We start from the raw sequence: 18,817 nt of genomic DNA on the forward strand, positions 1-18,817 counted from the left end.
AGACTAGGGGACAGAAAGCCCAGAATTAAACCCACGCACCTACAGCCAACTAATCTATGACAAAGGAGGCAAGACTGTACAATGGAGAAAAGACAGTCCCTTCAATAAGTGGTGTTGGGAAAACTGGACAGCTATATGTAAGAGAATGCAATTAGAACACTTCCTAACACCATACACAAAAATAAACTCAAAATGGATTAAAGACCTAAACATAAGGCCAGATACTATATTTCTTAGAGGAAAACATAGGCCAAACACTTTCTGACATAAACCACAGCAATATCTTCTCAGATCCATCTCCTAGAGTAATGACAATAAAAACAAAAATAAACAAACGGGACCGAATTAAACTGAAAAGTTTTTGCATAGCAAAGGAAACCCTAAACAAAATGAAAAGACAACTCACAGAATGGGAGAAAATACTTGCAAATGATGTGACCAACAAGGGATTAATCGTCAAAATTTATAAATACCTCCTGTAGCTCAATACCAAAAACAACAAACAGCCCCATCAAAAAACGGGCAGAAGATCTAATTCTCCGAAGAGGACATACAGATGGCCAAAAAACACATGAAAAGATGTTCAACATCACTAATTATTAGAGAAATGCAAATCAAAACCACTATGAGGTACCACCTTACACCAGCCAGAATGGCCATCATCAAAAAGTCTACAAACAATAAATGCTGGAGAGGGTGTGGAGAAAAGGGAACCCTCTTACACTGTTGGTGGGAATGTAAATTGGTACAACCACTGTGGAAAACAGTATGGAGATTCCTCAAAAAACTAAAAATAGAATTACCATTTGATCCAGCAACGCCACTCCTGGGCATCTATCCAGAGAAAACCATGACTCGAAAAGATACACATACTCCAATGTTCACTGCAGCACTATTTGCAATAGCCAAGACATGGAAACAACCTAAATGTCCATCGACAGAGGAGTGGATGAAGAAGATGTTGAAATTACTCAGCCATTCAAAGGAAAGGAATAATGGCATTAGCAGCAACATGGATGGGCCTAGAAATTATCATGCTAAGTGAAGTTGGTCAGACAGTGAGACACCAATGTCATATGCTTATCACTTACATGTGGAATCTAGGAAAAGGCTACAATGAACTTCTCTGCAGAACAGATACCAACTCATAGACTTTGAAAAACTTATGGTTTCCAAAGGATACAGGCGGGGGGGGGTAGGCTGGGGGTTTGGGATGGAAATGCTATAAAACTGGGTTGTGATGATCGTTGTACAACTATAAATGTCATAAAATTTGTTGAGTTTAAAAAAATAAAATAAAGACATCACAATAAAAAAACAAAAAGAAAGAAAAAAGACTAGGGGACAGAAGATGAGTAAGTCATGATCCCGAAGCCTGCAGTACAGGACAAGCAGTTCTTTCAGGGCATGAGGCCAGAGAAGCACTTCAAACACTGCAGAATACAGGATGGCTTCCGGTGCTGTGGAATGCCGGCTCAGATCATGCAGCTGGTGTAATCCACAGGTCAGAACGAATTTACTTTTGGAGACCCTGATTCTTAACCTTCCTTGGTGGGTAGAAGACATATTTACAAAAAGGACACACTACGTGACTAGACACATTTTTTTTTTTTACCTCAGGCAAGTGTTCTAGAATCACTCTAACTATCTAAAATCAATAAAGCCACAACAACGTCCAGGTAACAGATCTAGTTGTAGTTGAGAGGTTGGTCTCTTCCCCATTCAAATGTTAAGGGGTGTTGCTGGACAATCCAGTTTAGTCAGGACTGGTGGATAGAATCAGTCTCAGGTTGAGGTTACTGTCTCTTCCGAGTTTCTATAAAATCTCCAATGGCTAAGGGAAACTCCACTGATTGCATTAGCCTAGCAATGGCTATAAAGGTCAATAATTCTTAATCTATGATTCATTACCAACGCAGACAGATAAATAAAGTCCTACCCTTCAGCATTTCTCAGCATTCGCTTCCTAGCAGGCTAGTTCAACTTGATAACTGCAGACATTTAAGGCCAGGGAAAAGGTGAACAGTATTTCCAGCCTTATCTGGCATCTGGCTCCATTAATCACTTGAAGCTGGTCTTCAAAGAAAGAGGAGGCAGGGTAAAGGAACTAATAGCTCAGTACCTACATTCAACACACATGCGAAGTGCTGTCCAAAGGGCTCCTCTCTTTTCTGTTTTTCAATCTTATCTCCTTTAATAATGATACTCACATGAAACAGTACTGCTCTCAGAAGTTAAAATACCTTTCCCAGGAACTCACAGCTAGTCAACATAGCGAGCATTCAAGCAGCGGCCTGTCCACACTACATACTCTTGGGAAGAAAGTGGCTTCAGCCAGCTGCAAAAATCCTGGTTATCTTTGTGAGGACAGGCCCCCACTGCTAGAAGAGCTAAGGAAACCGGTGAGAGGGTGAGAAAGGCACGACAGACCCCCAAATATACCAGAGAAGTGGTCCTTTTGCCCCTCCTAACAGTGTTCTTTTGGGATATGGTTAGTAGAGAATAAGAACTATGTATTGAGCTATTGATGCTGTTCAGTCTTCCGTCAGTATTTGTGGGGGGATTGGTTCCAGGACCCTCCATCAAAACATAATTTGTGGATGCTCAAGTCCCTTATTTATAAGATGGCATAGTACTTGCTTATGATCTACACACATCCTCCCGTACACTTGAAATCATCTACAGAAATTTATAATACTGAACACAATGTAAATGCTATGTAAACAGTTGCTGGTGTGGAATTTTCTGGAATTTTTTGGAATTTTCTGGAATTTTTTTTCCTGAATAGTTTTGATTTGCAGTTGCACTCCCTGGATGTGGAACCCATGGGTATGGAGGGCTGACTGATCCACAATGGAAACAAAATTCTATTTATGAAAATAAAACTTCCCTTATAAGTTGCATTCAATTAATTACTTCAAATTAATGATCTCCTTGAAATGTAGCTATGTGTTCGAACACTAAAACGTACACCTCACGCTTTTCTATCTCCTGAATGAAGCCGTAATTCCTTATTTGAAAGATACTCAAGACTTTATAATTTGCTTTTAAGAACTAAAAATTTGCCATGTTATAGGCAATCTGAAATTAACTGACATAGAAAGTTTATTACATAGTTTTTGATATAAAGACTACTTATCCTATACAGTTAATCTTCTAAGAAGATGCAAAAAGAAATAAGAAAAACCTCAGGCAAGGAAAGCATTTGGCAGTGTGATCCATATTACAACATGAAGAACTTCTTTGGTTTAAAGGGTAGGAGTTAGTATTTGAAGTCAATCTTGCCAACTGTAGATTTGCTCATAAGAGCTTGTTCAGATAGTCAGGTTAACATTTTTCTGCACACAGTAAGAAAAAGTTTTATATATTTGGCAAGATCAAAACTACTATTTCTCAGAAATTCACATAGGTGATTTACTAGTATTATATTTGCCTCACTAAAGAGCCCAAGGAACAATGGTCAGAGAGTGATAACAAAAAATTTATTTTACTTGAAGGCTAATATTACCATAGCACTCTTTGCTTTCTCACTAAATCCTTTCCCCTCAACTCTCCAAAGAGAGCTGCTACTGTCATTTTCCCTTCCTGCTACTAGAATTCATGCTCACCACTTCATTCACATATTTATTCCCCAAACACGCACTGAAGTTCTACTGTGTATCGGGCACAAGTTGTGTGGGGGATTCTACACCTGTGTTACTCAAAACGTGGTCCCAGACTGGTGCTGGTTTGTGAATGTGCTGGGTACCACCTGCGACGAGTGTTTAAAAAATTTGATAGCAATTTAGCAGAGTAATTTGAATGTTGATTCTAATAATAACATTTTTGAATTATATTTTGTATGTCACTTTTCTAATAATTTTTATAAAAATATCAGTCTGTAAAGGATTAGAAGTAAAAACCTGGTTTGTTACCAGTAATAGTTTTAGAAGCACTGTTCCAGAGGATAGAAAGGCAAGACCTCTGCTCTTGCATGGGCTTGGCTAATCTTCAGTGAGTGTCTAAAAAAAAGTCCTTCCATTCTCAGACATACACATTTCTTTTTTTCTTTAAATATTTTAGCATATTTTTGTATGTAATTTATATATGGTTGGATCATATGACTAAACACATTTATTTATTGTTACTGTAAACACATATGTAAGTGTAAATAAATGTTAATTTACAGCTTAGGGGTGAACTGCCTCAGTCAGCAACCTATGCTTGAGAAAGGGACAGGGTCAGTTATCAAACATTGATATCCAAATCTAAACCAGAGGGATTGTTAAATTAGCACAAGAAACATAGGGAAAATTATTTCATTGATGAAATGGGCCATGTTCAAAATATGTGGTAGGCAGAGTTCCCTCATGGCTCAGCAGGGTAAGGATCTAGCATTGTCACTGCACTGCTAGGGCTCTGGCTACAGCTGTCCAGACACATACACTTCTGAGGAACATATAAAGTTCAGGCCTGTAAACAGGTTTGGGGAATATTAATTTTTTTAAAAAAGGTTGTAAGGTAAGGAGTTCCCCTCTGTGGCTCAGTGGTTATTGAATCTGACTAGGAACCACGAGGTTGTGGGTTCAATCCCTGGCCTCGCTCAGTGGGTTAAGGATCCGGCATTGCCATGAGCTGTGGTGTAGGTCGCAGACTCAGCTCAGATCCTGCGTTGCTGTGGCTCTGGTGTAGTCGGCGGCTACAGCTCCAATTAGACCCCTAGCCTGGAAACCTCCATATGCCTCGGGTGTGGCCTTAAGAAAGACCAAAAAAAAAAAAAAAAAAAGGTTGTAAGGTATCAATAGGTTAACAGAAGAATGGAGAAGGGTGAGATAAGAAGGAAGGTCAAGAAGAAAAGGCTTATTTAATAAAGAACAGGCAATTACCATGCAACCAGGAGGGCAGCAGGTATAATGAACTGCTATAAGTCGTGGAGTGAGGTCAAAGCTTACTGGAGGGAGGAAGACATTGAATCTAGCCTCTGCCAACCTTTCCATTCTCTAGTCACCCCTGCACAGCCTGTCCTCCAGCCATCCCTCCTTGCTGTACTTCCCAAAGACAATATCTTCTTTTGCTTGAGTGTTTAGCAGACCTACAACATCCCACCCTTCAGTACTCTCCTTAAGGACCCGACGCTATTGTCAACCTCTCTGATTACGGTCCCTGATACACCCCAAGACAAGGCTTTGATTCCTCATCAGTGCACCTGTACACTTGTTTATACCTGCATCACAGCACTCATGAGCATGTATTGTTATGTGTGTAAGTTTGCAAGTCAAATTCCCCTGGCACTATATTATTTATCCTTTTCTTCTCAGTGCTCAGCACATAACTGGCTCTCAAATATGTGTTGAACCCCACTGAGCATCAGAGAACTGACAAGTCAGAGGGGTTGATTAGAATTCTTGTTCAGGCTGAACAACCAGAAAGCAAGGCTCACTGAAGAGTGTCTCGAAGCCAAACAAGGAGGGCTGCTCATTCAGGGTTCAGCAGGCTGTGGAAAGGGCGGCTTAGAGCTGGAGCTCAGCAAAAAACAAACAGCGACAAACAAACCAAAAACCCCATTCTACTTAAGGAGAACAGTTAAGTCAGTCACCCAAATTGCAGGTAAAAACATATTAGGATTTAAAAGCCCATTCTGTACTAAGTTGAATTCCTGACTTGGCAGAGCACCTGTAAATTATACGTGGGCATGCGGCTCATTACCTGCAGTCTGAGGAATTTCAAGGTAAGGAGAATTTTCAGGCAAAATGGCTGACTAAGCACAGATGGCGTATGCTAATGCCTACTGGGCAGACCCGAGCAATAGGAGGCAAAGCGTCTATACCAAAGTCACAGGCACGAAGAAACACCTCCCCCTTCTCATTCCTCTGGGGTGGAAGCAGCTGCAAAGACCAGCAGGAAACAAAGGGAGTTTCTATTTAGTGGTATCCTGAGCATTTTCATCATAGAAATGCCTTTCTTTGCTCTGTTTTCCTAGTTCTTGGTTCAGTGGCTTTTTCTTCTCGTTCTCGGTCCTTTAACTCTGCCTTTACGAGCTCTCCCCTCTCAAACCCTCTCCTCCGTGTTGACTTTCCGAACTCATTTCCTTCTCTTACTCCCACTTTCAGCAATTCTTAAACATCAAAGCCCTCCTAGGCTCCTTTTGCACCAGCATTGGTTATACAGAGCATCCTATTTTTTAGGGCATTTTAAGAACAAATTCTAATTGATGGACATTTAAACATCTTTCTCCTCCCAATAATTTCCCAGGGATTTTCCCTGTGGTATTTTTCCTCCTTATGGGGCAAGGTGAGAAGACATAAATGGATCCCTGAGAAACCTGGTTTCAGTATCCTTGAAACAGAATATGGGGCAGCGTAATCAGTGGTGATATCCCAGTGAAACAATACTCTGGCCCCAGGTAGAGGTACCAGGCTTGGAAAGCACACAATCAAAATTCAGACTGGCCCTGGGAAACAGGGGATGCAAGTAATTTAGTATTGAGAAAAAGATCACTACTTGAAACATAACACAGTCTTCTCACTAGCAAAGTCAAACAATGAAACAAACCTTTCTTTTTCTAGTAGGTCTATTATTCTACTGATGTATGTGCAGTTATGAGCCTGAAACTGCTCAGAAACAAGCTAGAATAGACATAACCAAAGAGATTCATAGACACTCCCTTTGCATTTTTATTTGCTTCCCAGAACCTCCTGACTGAAGAGATAGCACAGGGCACTTCCCCAAAGGTGCAGGCCCCAAAGGAGTAACAACTATTTCTTATACGCTAATTAGAGGAATAGGAATATTCCCTTAAATCCTATCAAAATCCACATTCAGAAATCCCTGAATTTTACCTAGCTTTAAAAATGCTACAGTATTGGAGTTCCCATTGTGGCACAGTGGTTAATGAATCTGACTAGGGACCATGAGGTTTTGGGTTCCATCCCTGGCCTTGCTCAGTGGGTTGGGGATTCGGCGTTGCCATGAGCTGTGGTGTAGGTTGCAGACGCGGCTCGGATCCAGCGTTGCTGTGGCTCTGGCGTAGGCTGGTGGCTACAGCTCCGATTTGACCCCTAGCCTGGGAACCTCCATATGCTGCAGGAAGCGGCCCTAGAAAAAGGCAGAAAAAGACAAAAAAAAAAAAAAACAACCCAAAAAACAAAAAACTAACGTATTGAGAAATAAACATTCAAATTATAGCCCTTTTTTAAAAAAAGCAAAGCCAAAGACGATTTTGGCTTTCAAATGGCACATATGTGCCAGGTAGGGGGCTTGCCTCACTATCACTCCAACAGTGATAATTCCCAGAATTGGGAAAAAGGCTTCAGATGTCTAACCTGCAGTTAAAAAAAAAAAAAGGAAAGAAAAAAAAAAAAAAAAGGCACTCAGACTCTGGCTTTATCGACACCCTGAAACATGAAACCTACAAATTTCCAAAACAGAAAGCACCTCTGAACTTTAAAGCAAAGATAAATAATTTTAACAATGTAATAGTAAGCCTAATGCATTTATAGAGCTATAGTTTTTAGAGCGACTTGCCATACATTATTCCACTTAAATTTCATAACACTGCTGTAAGGCAGATGGAGCAAGAGTGATCCTTGTTTTATAGATTCCGAGGAACTTGCACAAAGTTAGATAAGTTTAAATAAGTGACTTTTATTCTTTAATAAAATCTACCTACTCAAGCTACTCCTCTGATCTCTGCTTTCTCAAGTCACCAGATTTCTTGAAAGAGTAATTTATTCTTACTGAATTTATTTTCTCATCTATTATTCATTTTTTTTAATCTTGGCAGATGATTGATTGTTAATTTGATTCCCCCCAAAACTACTATTCTCAAAATCTGCTTTTCTCAGAAAGACCACCAGTGGCCTACAAGGTGTCACGAGACTCTCAATGAGTGAATGCAATTTCCATCAACTTCAAGGACTTGTTTTTGATCCTCATTCTTGACACCAGCTCCCCTCTGAAACCCTCTCTTCCCTCATTTTTCCATCACTTTCCTTCCTCTGTTACTCCCCAGTATCTTTAAAATTAAACTGCTCAACGCCTACTCATCATCCACGATCCTATTCAAATGACAATTCTTGTCTTCCAGAACACCTCCAGCAGGAGTCATTCTTTCTCTGGGGTTGCCACAAGACTTTATACGACTAGGCATGAATTACATTGTGTTCCGATTGTTCTCATCTTCTCCTCTGTCTCTGTCTCTCCCTCCATCCCTCATAAAACTTCTTTGGATATGGAAACTGGCCTATCATTTTCTATCTCTTGGGTTTAGCAAACTGGCCCTTACAGACCCTACTAACAAATGCCTGAATGAACCACTAGTAAGTGGCAGCACTAAGGCCAGAGCTCTTTGCTTTTATCCTTTCTACAGAAGATGGCTCAAAAGCAAAGGCTTTTCAGTCTTTCACTTCTCATTCCACGAAAGTGATCAGGCTAGAGCCTCAGATTTAGTCTCTTAAATATTTTTGGCAGTGACCTGTCTATGAACCAGGTAGTGGTGCCACTACCTGGTATAGTTACACCCCTCCTACAATTTGCCCATCCACTCTCTCTCCACCATGAGAGGAGGACACAGGGAGAAGGTGGCCACCTGTAAGCCAGGAACAGAGTCCTGCCCAGGAACCAAACCAGTCAGGACCTTGACCTTAGACTTCCCAGCCTTCAGAACTGTTGAGAAATAAATGCCTGTTGTCTCAGCTACCCAGTCTATGGTATTTTGTTGTGGCAGCCATAGTAGACTAAGACATGCTACTTAAATACTTTCTGGAAAATTTTTTTTTCAGCTAACTCTAATTGTTAAAAAATTCTTCCTTATTCCAAGCTAAATCCTTTATCTGAGAGCTGAGGAAAAATGAATATAGGGGATATGCTCACAATGGAAGAGAATAACTTTCGAGTGAAAAATAAATCTGTAACAAACACCGAGGAAAAATTTTAAACCCAAAATTGATAATACGGCAACAAAAAGAAAATTTCCAGAAAGGCATTATGGTATACTATTAAAAATAGTAGTATGGGAGTTACCGTCAGGGCTCAGTGGAAGCAAATCTGGCTAGTAACCATGAGGACGCAGGTTTGATCCCTGGCCTCGCTCAGTGGGTTAAGGATCTGGTGTTGCCATGAGCTGTGGTGTAGGTCGCAGATGTGGCTCGGATCTGGTGTGGCTGTGGCTGTGGGGGAGACTGGCAGCTGCAGCTCTGATTCAACTCCTAGCTTGGGAACCTCTGCATACTGCAGGTGCGGCCCTGAAAAGACAAAAGACAAAAAAAAAAAAAAAAAAAAAAGTAGTATGTAGAAAAACAAACTAAGGTTTAACTTAAGGTTCTACCTTTATCTGACTGACAACCTCGTCAGTCCTCATTTCCTCCATCTATAAGGATAAATAATAACATACAGAGTTGTGATAATGTAATAATGTAGCAAATGTTTTGAAAAACTGAAAAAGACTAAGAACTTCAGATATTATTAGGATATCTCCTTTCTTCTTGTGGCTATGTTTACAGCGTTATTTATTTAGAGCTATTTTTGTTTAGTTCTCTAGACTTTATCTAAATTCAGAGGCAAAAATTGCTCTCCATAACTTTTAAATCAGTGGATCCACAACACACTAAACAAAATACATCATCATTACTGAGGATCTAAGAAAAGAGTTGTCAGAAAACAAAAAGGAAAGATATCATGCTTTGATCGCATCAAATCACAAAAAAATGTTTTGTCTATTTTAGGTGTAGGACACATCTCAGTAGAAATACTTGCTGAAAAAGCGTCCTTGTTAACTAAGAAAGGCTGCCACCAAATCAATGAACTGCAGTGTTGGACGGATTTGAGTTCCTTTGGAAATCACCTAACACCTGATCTGATGGGAACGCCATTTCCTTCGGCAATACTCTTGACAGACAGGATCCATCTGCTGCTTAAAACAGTTTCTGGAAAAATTATACTTCTTCAGGTTAACTCTGTTTATTAAACTGCGCTAAGCTCTGTCCCCTGTTAACTTCTAACCCTGTGTCCTCTAAAAGCCACACAGAACACATTTAATTTTTTCTCTTTAAAAAAGCCTTTTTTAGGAATTCCCCTTGTGGCTCAATGGATTAAGAACCTGACTGGTATCCCTGCGGATGCAGGTTCAATCCTTAGCCTCACTCAGTGGGTTTAGGATCCGGTGTTGCCCTGAGCTGTGGTGTAGGTTGCAGACGTGGCTCAGATCTAGCGTGGCTGTGGCTGTGGCTCGCAGCTACAGCTTGGATTTGAACCCTAGCCTGGGAACTTCCAATATCTGCAAGTATGGTTGTAAAATGGAAAAAAAAAAAAAAAAAAAAGAACAGTTTTTTTAAACTTTAAAAGAGAACACTCAAGTCCTTTGTCCAACTCATCTCCAAGTTAATCCTCCTCGGTTCTCCAATTACCGTACTGACATGTTTCAAGTGCCTCTCCTCTGAACCAGCTCCACTTTGCTGTGTGCCCCCCACCCCTCACCACCGTAGACTAAGCAAATGCCTCCATAAACAGTATGCTGCTTTAGCCTAATCCATTGAGCTCTTTATGGATATTGGACTCCAAGAAAAATATATTTGTTTTTCTTGTCAGCTTCAAAATTATCGGCAGGTCAAAAGGAAAAGAAGAATATTGCTCCTAAAATCTTGCTAATTTGAGTTTTAAGCATTCAAACAATGGTTGGAACAGTCAGATTACCAGACAAGATGGCCTTGCCTTTGCAGTATCTTCCTATGACACTAAAGCTCAGGAATAGGGACTGGTCCATATGTTTAGAAGTCAAGTCCTGTCCTAACATGGGGATTTGTGGACACAGAGTGCTAACAAGTGAAGCCTGTGCGGCAAAGCCTGATGAGAACCTAGATCTGGCAAGCCTCAGTATCTCTACTAGTCCCTTATCAAAGACACTGATGATACAACTGAGATTTTCCATGAGAGTCTAACCATATTCTGTTCCATTTTTCCAGAAGTTAATATTTCACTATAAACACAATTCTGGAAAGAAATTCAGAAAGTCTGAAGACTACAAGGATCTAATTACGCTGCAAATTTCTCCCCCAAATGCAAAAGCAGTAATTCCTGTTTAAAAATCCCAAATAACACAGTCAGTAGGACATTATAGTCATTTCATCCATTCAGGATAACAACAACTTCTCAGAGCCCATGTACAAGGATCTTTGAGAACAAACTACCAATCACTATCCATGTGAAGTCAGTAACTAGACAATCTGTGATCAACAGTGCTTTTTGACTGTATGGGTGGTACATTCTGGTTACCTTCCCAAAATCTGAATTGGTAAGACAAACACTATGTTCAGGAATTATAAACCCCAGACTCATTTTTAACATTTGGCCAAAGCATCTCTTAGGCAATACAGACATTCAAGAGAACTTCAACAGTCTGCTATTATTTTTATTTTTATGGCTACACCCACAGCATGCGGAATTTCCTGGGCCAGGGATTGAATCTGGCCTTGCCGTGAGCTGTGTAGGTCACTTTGACCTATGCTGGATTGAACCCGTGCCTCCAGAGCAACCAAAGCTGCTGCAGTCAGATTCTTAATCCACTGTGCCATGGTGGGAACTCCAACAGTCTACTATTCTTTTTTATTTATTTTTTTTAATTAGGGCCACACCTGCGCCATATGGAAGTTCCCAGGCTAGGGACTGAATCAGCGCTATAGCCGCTGGCCTACACCACAGCCACAGCCACTCCAGATCTGAGGTGTGTCTGTGACCTACACCACAGCTCACTGCAACGCTGGATCCTTAACCCACTGAGGGAGGCCAGGGATCGAACCTGTGTCCTCATGGTTACTAGTCAGATTTGTTTCTGCTGCACCACGGCAGGAACTCCAACAGTCTGCTATTCTTTTTTTTTTTTTTTTTTTTTTTTGTCTTTTTGCCTTTTCGAGAGTCGCATCTGCAGCATATGGAGGTTCCCAGGCTAGGGGGTGATACGGAACTGCACCTGCCAGCCTACACCACAGCCACAGCAACGCAGGATCTGAGCCGCATCTGCGACCTATACCCCAGCTCATGGCAAGGCCAGATCCTTCACCCACTGAGCAAGGCCAGGGATCGAACCTGCAACCTCATGGTTTCTAGTCGGATTTGTTAACCACTGCACCACGACAGGAACTCCAGTCTACTATTCTTAATATGGAAATCTAAGTGCATATAAGACATGAAGCTAAATTTTTTTTTTTTTTTTTTTGTCTTTTGTCTTTTTTGTTGTTGTTGTTGTTGCTATTTCTTGGGCCGCTCCCGCGGCATATGGAGGTTCCCAGGCTAGGGGTTGAATCGGAGCTGTAGCCACCGGCCTACGCCAGAGCCACAGCAACGCGGGATCCAGCCGCGTCTGCAACCTACACCACAGCTCACGGCAACGCCGGATCGTTAACCCACTGAGCAAGGGCAGGGATCGAACCCGCAACCTCATGGTTCTTAGTCGGATTCGTTAACCACTGCGCCACGACGGGAACTCCCTGAAGCTAAATATTTTTGACTGAAGTAACGTCAAAGTTCTAGTGCTATGAGAAAGAGAATGTGGGGGATTTAGAAGCAAACTGTGGAGAGGAAATGCAAGAACACAAATGAAAGGTGCTTGTAGAAACTTTCTGAGTCAAACTAGTTCTTTTTTTGCTCACCTCCCACAAATTGGAATGTGATTGCTTCCTAGAAAACAAGATAAACACGTATATATCAATGCTTATTAACTGAATTGTTTCTTCAAAGGGGCAGAACAGAGATATTACACTTGCTCAGTTAGAGAATAATAGGAGTTCCCGTCGTGGCTCAGTGGTTAACGAAACGGACTAGGAACCATGAGGTTGCGGGTTCAATCCGTGGCCTTGCTCAGTGGGTTAAGGATCCGGCATTGCCCTGAGCTGTGGTGTAGACTGCAGACACGGCTTGGATCCCGAGTTGCTGTGGCTCTGGCGTAGGCCAGTGGCTACAGCTCCGATTCGACCCCTAGCCTGGGAACCTCCATATGCTGTGGGAAGCGGCCCTAGAAAAGACAAAAAAAAGAAAGAGAATGATAGCACTGACATCACTGGTTATACCTCAGAAAAATAAGTGGCTTTACAGTAACATTAACACTATCCCTATTGTCAATAAGAAGTATTAATGAAACAATGCAGTAGTTAACATTTATTACTTGCTATGTGCCAGGCACCATGCTAAGCATTTTATATGCACTCTCATTTAATCCTCATAACAACCATCTACGGAAATGAAACAGATACTGAAGTTCAGAGTGTGAATGCTCTGCCTAGCATCACAGCAGTGGAGGCAATGTCCCAACCTAGAGGCCACGCTCTGATGACTGCCCTGTGCTTTACTGCAGGTACATGCAAACTTTTGATAGATAGCAGTTACTGTCCATAAAGGACACACACACACACACACACACACACATACACAGAGCAAATGAAGCATCCCTTTTCCCCAGTGGTTGCTAACACTGAATATCACCACTCTTTCAAAAGTTTTGTCAATTAACTGGGAAAAAAGGGATCGTTTGCTTTTTTTGCCTGTGCCTGTGGCATGCAGAAGTTCTAGGGCCAGGGATCAAACCTGAGCCACAGCTGCAGTCCAATCTACAGCAGTGACGATGGTAGATCCTTAACTGCTGAGCCACATGGGAACTCTTCCTTTGCCTATTTTGAGTCAGATATTTATATTCTGGAAATTATATTAATATCTAAAGTATAAAGAAAGAAAGAAATGGAGACAATTAGCTAATCTTTAAAAAAGTTAAATTACTGCTTCATACCTTATACCAAAGTAAATTCAAATGGATTAAAACTAATGAAATAATAAAAGCATAATCCTTTCTTATAGCAGTGTCCATTTCTTGATATTAATTTAATAAAGTTATAGATTTATGTTGAGGAAAAAGTAATTTGAATAGGCAGAAGAGTGCATTATAGCCTACACTAGAAAACTAGTATAAGAGGATTTTGACAAACCTTTATCACTGAAAGTAATGAAAATTATACACATGGCACATTAAGTGAAAAAAGTTTCAAAATAATACTTATGATTCCATTTTAATAGAAGGAAATACATTAAAATTAGCTATATTAAAAGGCAATATTAAAATATTAACAAAGGTCATCACTAGACTGCTGGAGTTTATTAAGGAAAATTAAATACCATTTAAAATGCATCACTTTTGAAAATACGCCTTCTAAACAGATATAAAGGTGGTTAGACTTCTGAGAAGAAGGGTCTACAACTCACTCATTTTTATGTCCTTTAAGTGCACAGTGCCCTGTTCAGAGGTCTCCCAACAGACCTTAGTTGAATGAATGAAATGCGGAATGTAGGATTCACAAACAAAATCTCCATATCAGCTACTTAAAATACTCAAATTCGAAAACTTGCAGGAGGATCGCATTTGTGTCCCAGGTAATACTTCATCCACAACTTTAGTTTATAATTAGGAAATGTTATACTTTTAACAAACAAGAAAGAAATGCAAGACACAATGTGTAGGAGCTGAAAGGGGGTGAGGTGGAGGTGATGTGAAAAAGAAATCTTAAATTTTTTTTTCTTTTTTGGCCACCCTGTGGCACACGGAACTCCCTGGCCAAGGATCAGATCTGAGCTGTACTCGTGACATAAGCTGCAGCTGTGGCAACACAGGATCCTTAACCCACTGTTCAGGGGTAGTGATAAAACCTGCATCCCAGCTCCTAACATGCTGCGAACCCTTTGCGCCACTGTGGGAACTCCCAACATTTTATTTTTGAAAAACCTTATGGCAAATACAAAAGTTTATATTGAATTCTCTCAGACACATAAGTCAGACTAGCTCTGACTTACGAAGTATGTTATTCATACTTATTGAGTATCTATTATGGGCCTATGAGCAAGGTTCTATTTGCATAAAGGGGACATGAATATTTATAAGGAACTTACAATATGACTTCAAACTCATAACTCTGTTCATGATAAATCAATCCTATTGTAAACTATACTACATCATACTATAAAACTATAATAATAAAACCAATGTGTTCAGGAAAGTAATGGGAAGAGATAAATGGATCAATGAAACAGAAATATTACAAAAATAAACCCATGTGTTATGGTGACCTAGTATATGGCAAAGACGGCACTTCAAAACAGTGGGGAAAGGACTACTAAGTAAGGAATTCTGGGGCAACCAGCTATCCAAACAGCAAAGGAAGTTAGATTTCTACTACACATCATACGTGTCAATATATTCCAAGTGGGTTAAAGAGCTAAACATGAAGAAAAGAAAAAAACGTAGGATATTTACTTAACCTCAAGATAAGGTATTGTGTCTTCTTAAACAAAACACAAATGCAGGCCACATGAAAAATATCAATAAATTTGAAGTGCTAATTTCAACAAAAAAAACAGACAAGTGTTCAAGAAAAAACAGGCAAGCAATACGTTGAGAGAAAATATTTGCAATATACAATACAGGCAAAGGATAGGTATTATAATAAAGGACACCTACAAAACAGTAAGAAAAATAAACAACTCAATAGTAAAATGGGCAAAAACAAAATCAACCAGCAATTCACAGAAGAAAAAGAAATGGCCAAAGAGAAGATTTTGCGACTTCTTTAATAACAACAGCAATGGCAGACAATACATAATGCTCACTAGGTATCAGGTGCTTTGCTAAATACTTTAGACACCAACTTATTTAATCCTCACAACAACCCTAGGAGATAAGGTACTATTTTAATCCCTTTTTACAGATGAGGAAATTATGGCAACATAAGGGATACACACCAAGTGTGCAGGGCTGGAATTCAATTCAGACAGAATAGCTCTATAGACCAGTACAGCCCTTAATCACTAGCCTATATTACCTCTTGAGGGATCTAGGTATCAGGGAAATACAAATTAAAACAAGCTATCATCTATTGATCAAATCAGTAAAAATAAAAAAGAACAACATAGTCAATGTGGAAAACAAGCACTGTCAACATTGTTGGTAGAAGAATATAATGGAGATTTGGAGATTTTTTATAGTAAAAACTCTTCCTACAGAAAAAAAGATACTTTGAAAGAAAGTTCAGAAAGACAATTTATCCAAGAAAAGATGGACAACAGTCAGGTAGTTTCCTACTAAAACACTAATTTTATTTTTTCCTGAAGGTAGTAACAAATTCTAGAACTCCTTTCCATTTCACTCTTAATTCAGATACCAGTGAAGGCAAAGGGAGGATGAGCATCCATTGCTCCCATGCTAACATTTTTCATTGGCTGCTTCCCTTGCGATTTAATCAGCCCATGTCAAAAAATTTCCCAGAAAACACTGAAGTCATTACTTAATTGGTTAATTCATCTTCCTTTCTAGCGGATGATACAGGTTCTGCTTTCTATGTTTTTCCATATTTGTCCCTTAGCCCTTTTCTTTTCTTATATTTTCTTTTCTTTCTTCCTTCCTTTATCTTTCTTTCTCTCTCTCTCTCTCTGCCCAAGCCCATGGCCTGTGGAAGTTCCAGGGCCAGTGATCAAACCCGCACCAAGTTCTGACCTGAACCACAGCAGTGAAAATAACAGATCCTTAACCTGCTAGGCCACCAGAGAACTCCTCTCTTAGCCTCTTTCTTTCTGAACAAGGTTTCGGAGCAAAGACTGAAAGTGAGAAGCTCAAACTTTCTCTTTTGCTTTGCTTTGTTCAAAAGCCATTAAAAAGACTCTTTTTTACTTTGAGTAAAATGTTAACTCCAATCAGACAAAAATATTGCTTCTGAAATCTCTCAATTCTCCATAGTCTCTAGTTTACTGTCTATAGCATAAATGTTACATAACAAAATACATTACTTAAGGGAAAAATAAAGTCCATGTCATAGCTTTTCTAACACTTCAGCCACCCCTATCTACTTATAGGCGCTACTGTGAAGAGGAACACGGAAAGGTATATGGACCTATAAGAGGCTGTTACTAAACTTCACTGTATAAAACTGCTGGAAGTTTATCATGAACGGCAGTATGCAAAGGTGATAACGCCTATGGCAAATCAGCTTCTATTTGAAAAATTTCATTTATACATCCGAAACTTCCTGTAACTTTTTTGCTGTTGTGTTTTAAAATTTATACTTGGTTTCTGATTATGACAAAGCAATTAAAACTTGCAGGGGTGACATGGGCATTGTGAAAACACAGAGTCAGCTCAGAGAACAGGGATTGACTAAACCTCCAGGGGAGGTGCCCTAAATGGTAACTACATCTTCACTGAGAGAAGAATTTAAGCATGTTCCATATGGTAGGTATAGGAAGAGATTAAGGTCAGTAGGAAAATGTAAAATTGGAATGGACAAGATTGCATTTTTTTTTCATCTGCATCATATGGTCACAGATTAACACTCCATTAAAACACCAAGCCTCACGACAGTGAGAAGGTTGCACCCGCTGCACCGTAACAGGCCTGAGGCAATGATTTCTATATCCTACTAAATCCTACGGTGTCCCCAACGTAATCAAATAATTGCTGGACAGCTCCACCAGCTCTACGCGTTAACCACACAAACTGGACGGAGCAGAAGCCTTTGCCAGGAGTCCCAGTGCAAAACCACAATACCTCGAGGCATCGCACCGCATCTCACACACACAAATTTAGGGCCCTTATTTCGCTGGAAAATAAAACTGAGGAGCTAAGGGAGAAGCAGCGACCGCCCAATGCCTCCAAGGGCCGAGACAGAGTTAAGATGAGGTCCATCTCAGACTTCTCCCGCCGCACCTGCCTCTCCAGCCCTGGAAGGAGCCACAAGTGAGGAAGAGAAGTTGTGGAAACAAGCCGCGGGGGGTGGGGTGGGGTGGGATGGGATGGGAGAACCCGAGACAGTTCGATACCCGCTTCTGCATTTGTCCCACACAAGGTCACTCGCTCCAAGTCACTTTTCCCTGCTGCCCGGGTGGGCTTCCCGCCAAAGAGGCAGCTGGGCTTCGAGGCCAGCCCACCGCGCCCCCTCGGCCCTTGCCTGCGGGCCGCAGCTCCTTCCCGGCCTCTCTTCTCGGACCCAAGCGCGCCTTCCCGACACCCGTTTCCGACGCCCTGCGCCTCTCTAAGCTCAATTCCGGGGCTCCTCGCCTCTAACCCCGGGGCTCCCGTCAACGTCCCCTCCCTCCCTCCCTCCGGACGTCCCTCTCCGCGCCTTCTGCGCCCCGTCCCGCCGGGGACCCGGGACGCCTTTCCTTCCCTCCCTTCCCACCGCCCCCTCCCGGGTGCCCACCTGGTGCGGCCCCCGCCCCCGGCCGGTCTCCTCAGCGAGCGGCCGCCTCCCAAGTCCTCCCGGCCCCGCCCCGCTCCCGGGTGGATACAGTTTGAAGCCCCTCAGGATCTCCTTGGCCCGCTCGTCCTTGGCTGACATGATGCGGCGGCCGCCGCCTGCGGCTCTCCCTCGCTGGCCCGGCGGAGCCTCGCAGATGGTGCCCAGGAGCCGAGGACCGAGCCGGCCTGGACACCTCGGGCGAGCAGCGGCTGCGACCAGACCCGGACCCGCCTCTCCCTCCCCTCAGCTCCCACTCCTGATCCCTTCTCCTTCCCCCTGGCCGCGGAGCGCCCGCCCGGAAGCCAATGGAAAGCCCGTCTTGGCGATTGGCATCTTGATCAACCAATAGAAACACTCAGCGGCTTCGCAGGGGGACGAAGAGCGTCAATGGGAAGGGCCCATCCCGGGAAGTCCCGTAGGACAGATTTTTTCATTCGGTGTGGTTGCCTAGAGTTTGCCTCAGAGGAGGGTTGGCTTCAGATCGGCAGAGGCTCCAGGGGCTTGCTCCTGCGGCTGGGGACAGTAGGGCTCTGAGATGACGGCAGGCTGCCCTGTGCGATGTGGCGGAGACTACACTT

General features: G+C 41.8%; 1 protein-coding gene across 1 annotated transcript in view; it reads right to left on the reverse strand.

Moving 5' to 3' along the window:
• PDE6D (phosphodiesterase 6D) overlaps nt 1-18,547 on the reverse strand; it is a 50,562-nt gene extending 32,015 nt beyond the window's left edge. Inside the window, exon 1 of the mRNA XM_003483755.4 lies at nt 18,289-18,547. Coding sequence (XP_003483803.1) covers nt 18,289-18,338 — 50 coding nt within the window. The 5' untranslated portion in view covers nt 18,339-18,547. The remainder of the gene's footprint in view (nt 1-18,288) is intronic.

Source organism: Sus scrofa, chromosome 15 (genome assembly GCF_000003025.6).
Source record: "Sus scrofa isolate TJ Tabasco breed Duroc chromosome 15, Sscrofa11.1, whole genome shotgun sequence".
Classification (NCBI taxonomy): domain Eukaryota; kingdom Metazoa; phylum Chordata; class Mammalia; order Artiodactyla; family Suidae; genus Sus; species Sus scrofa.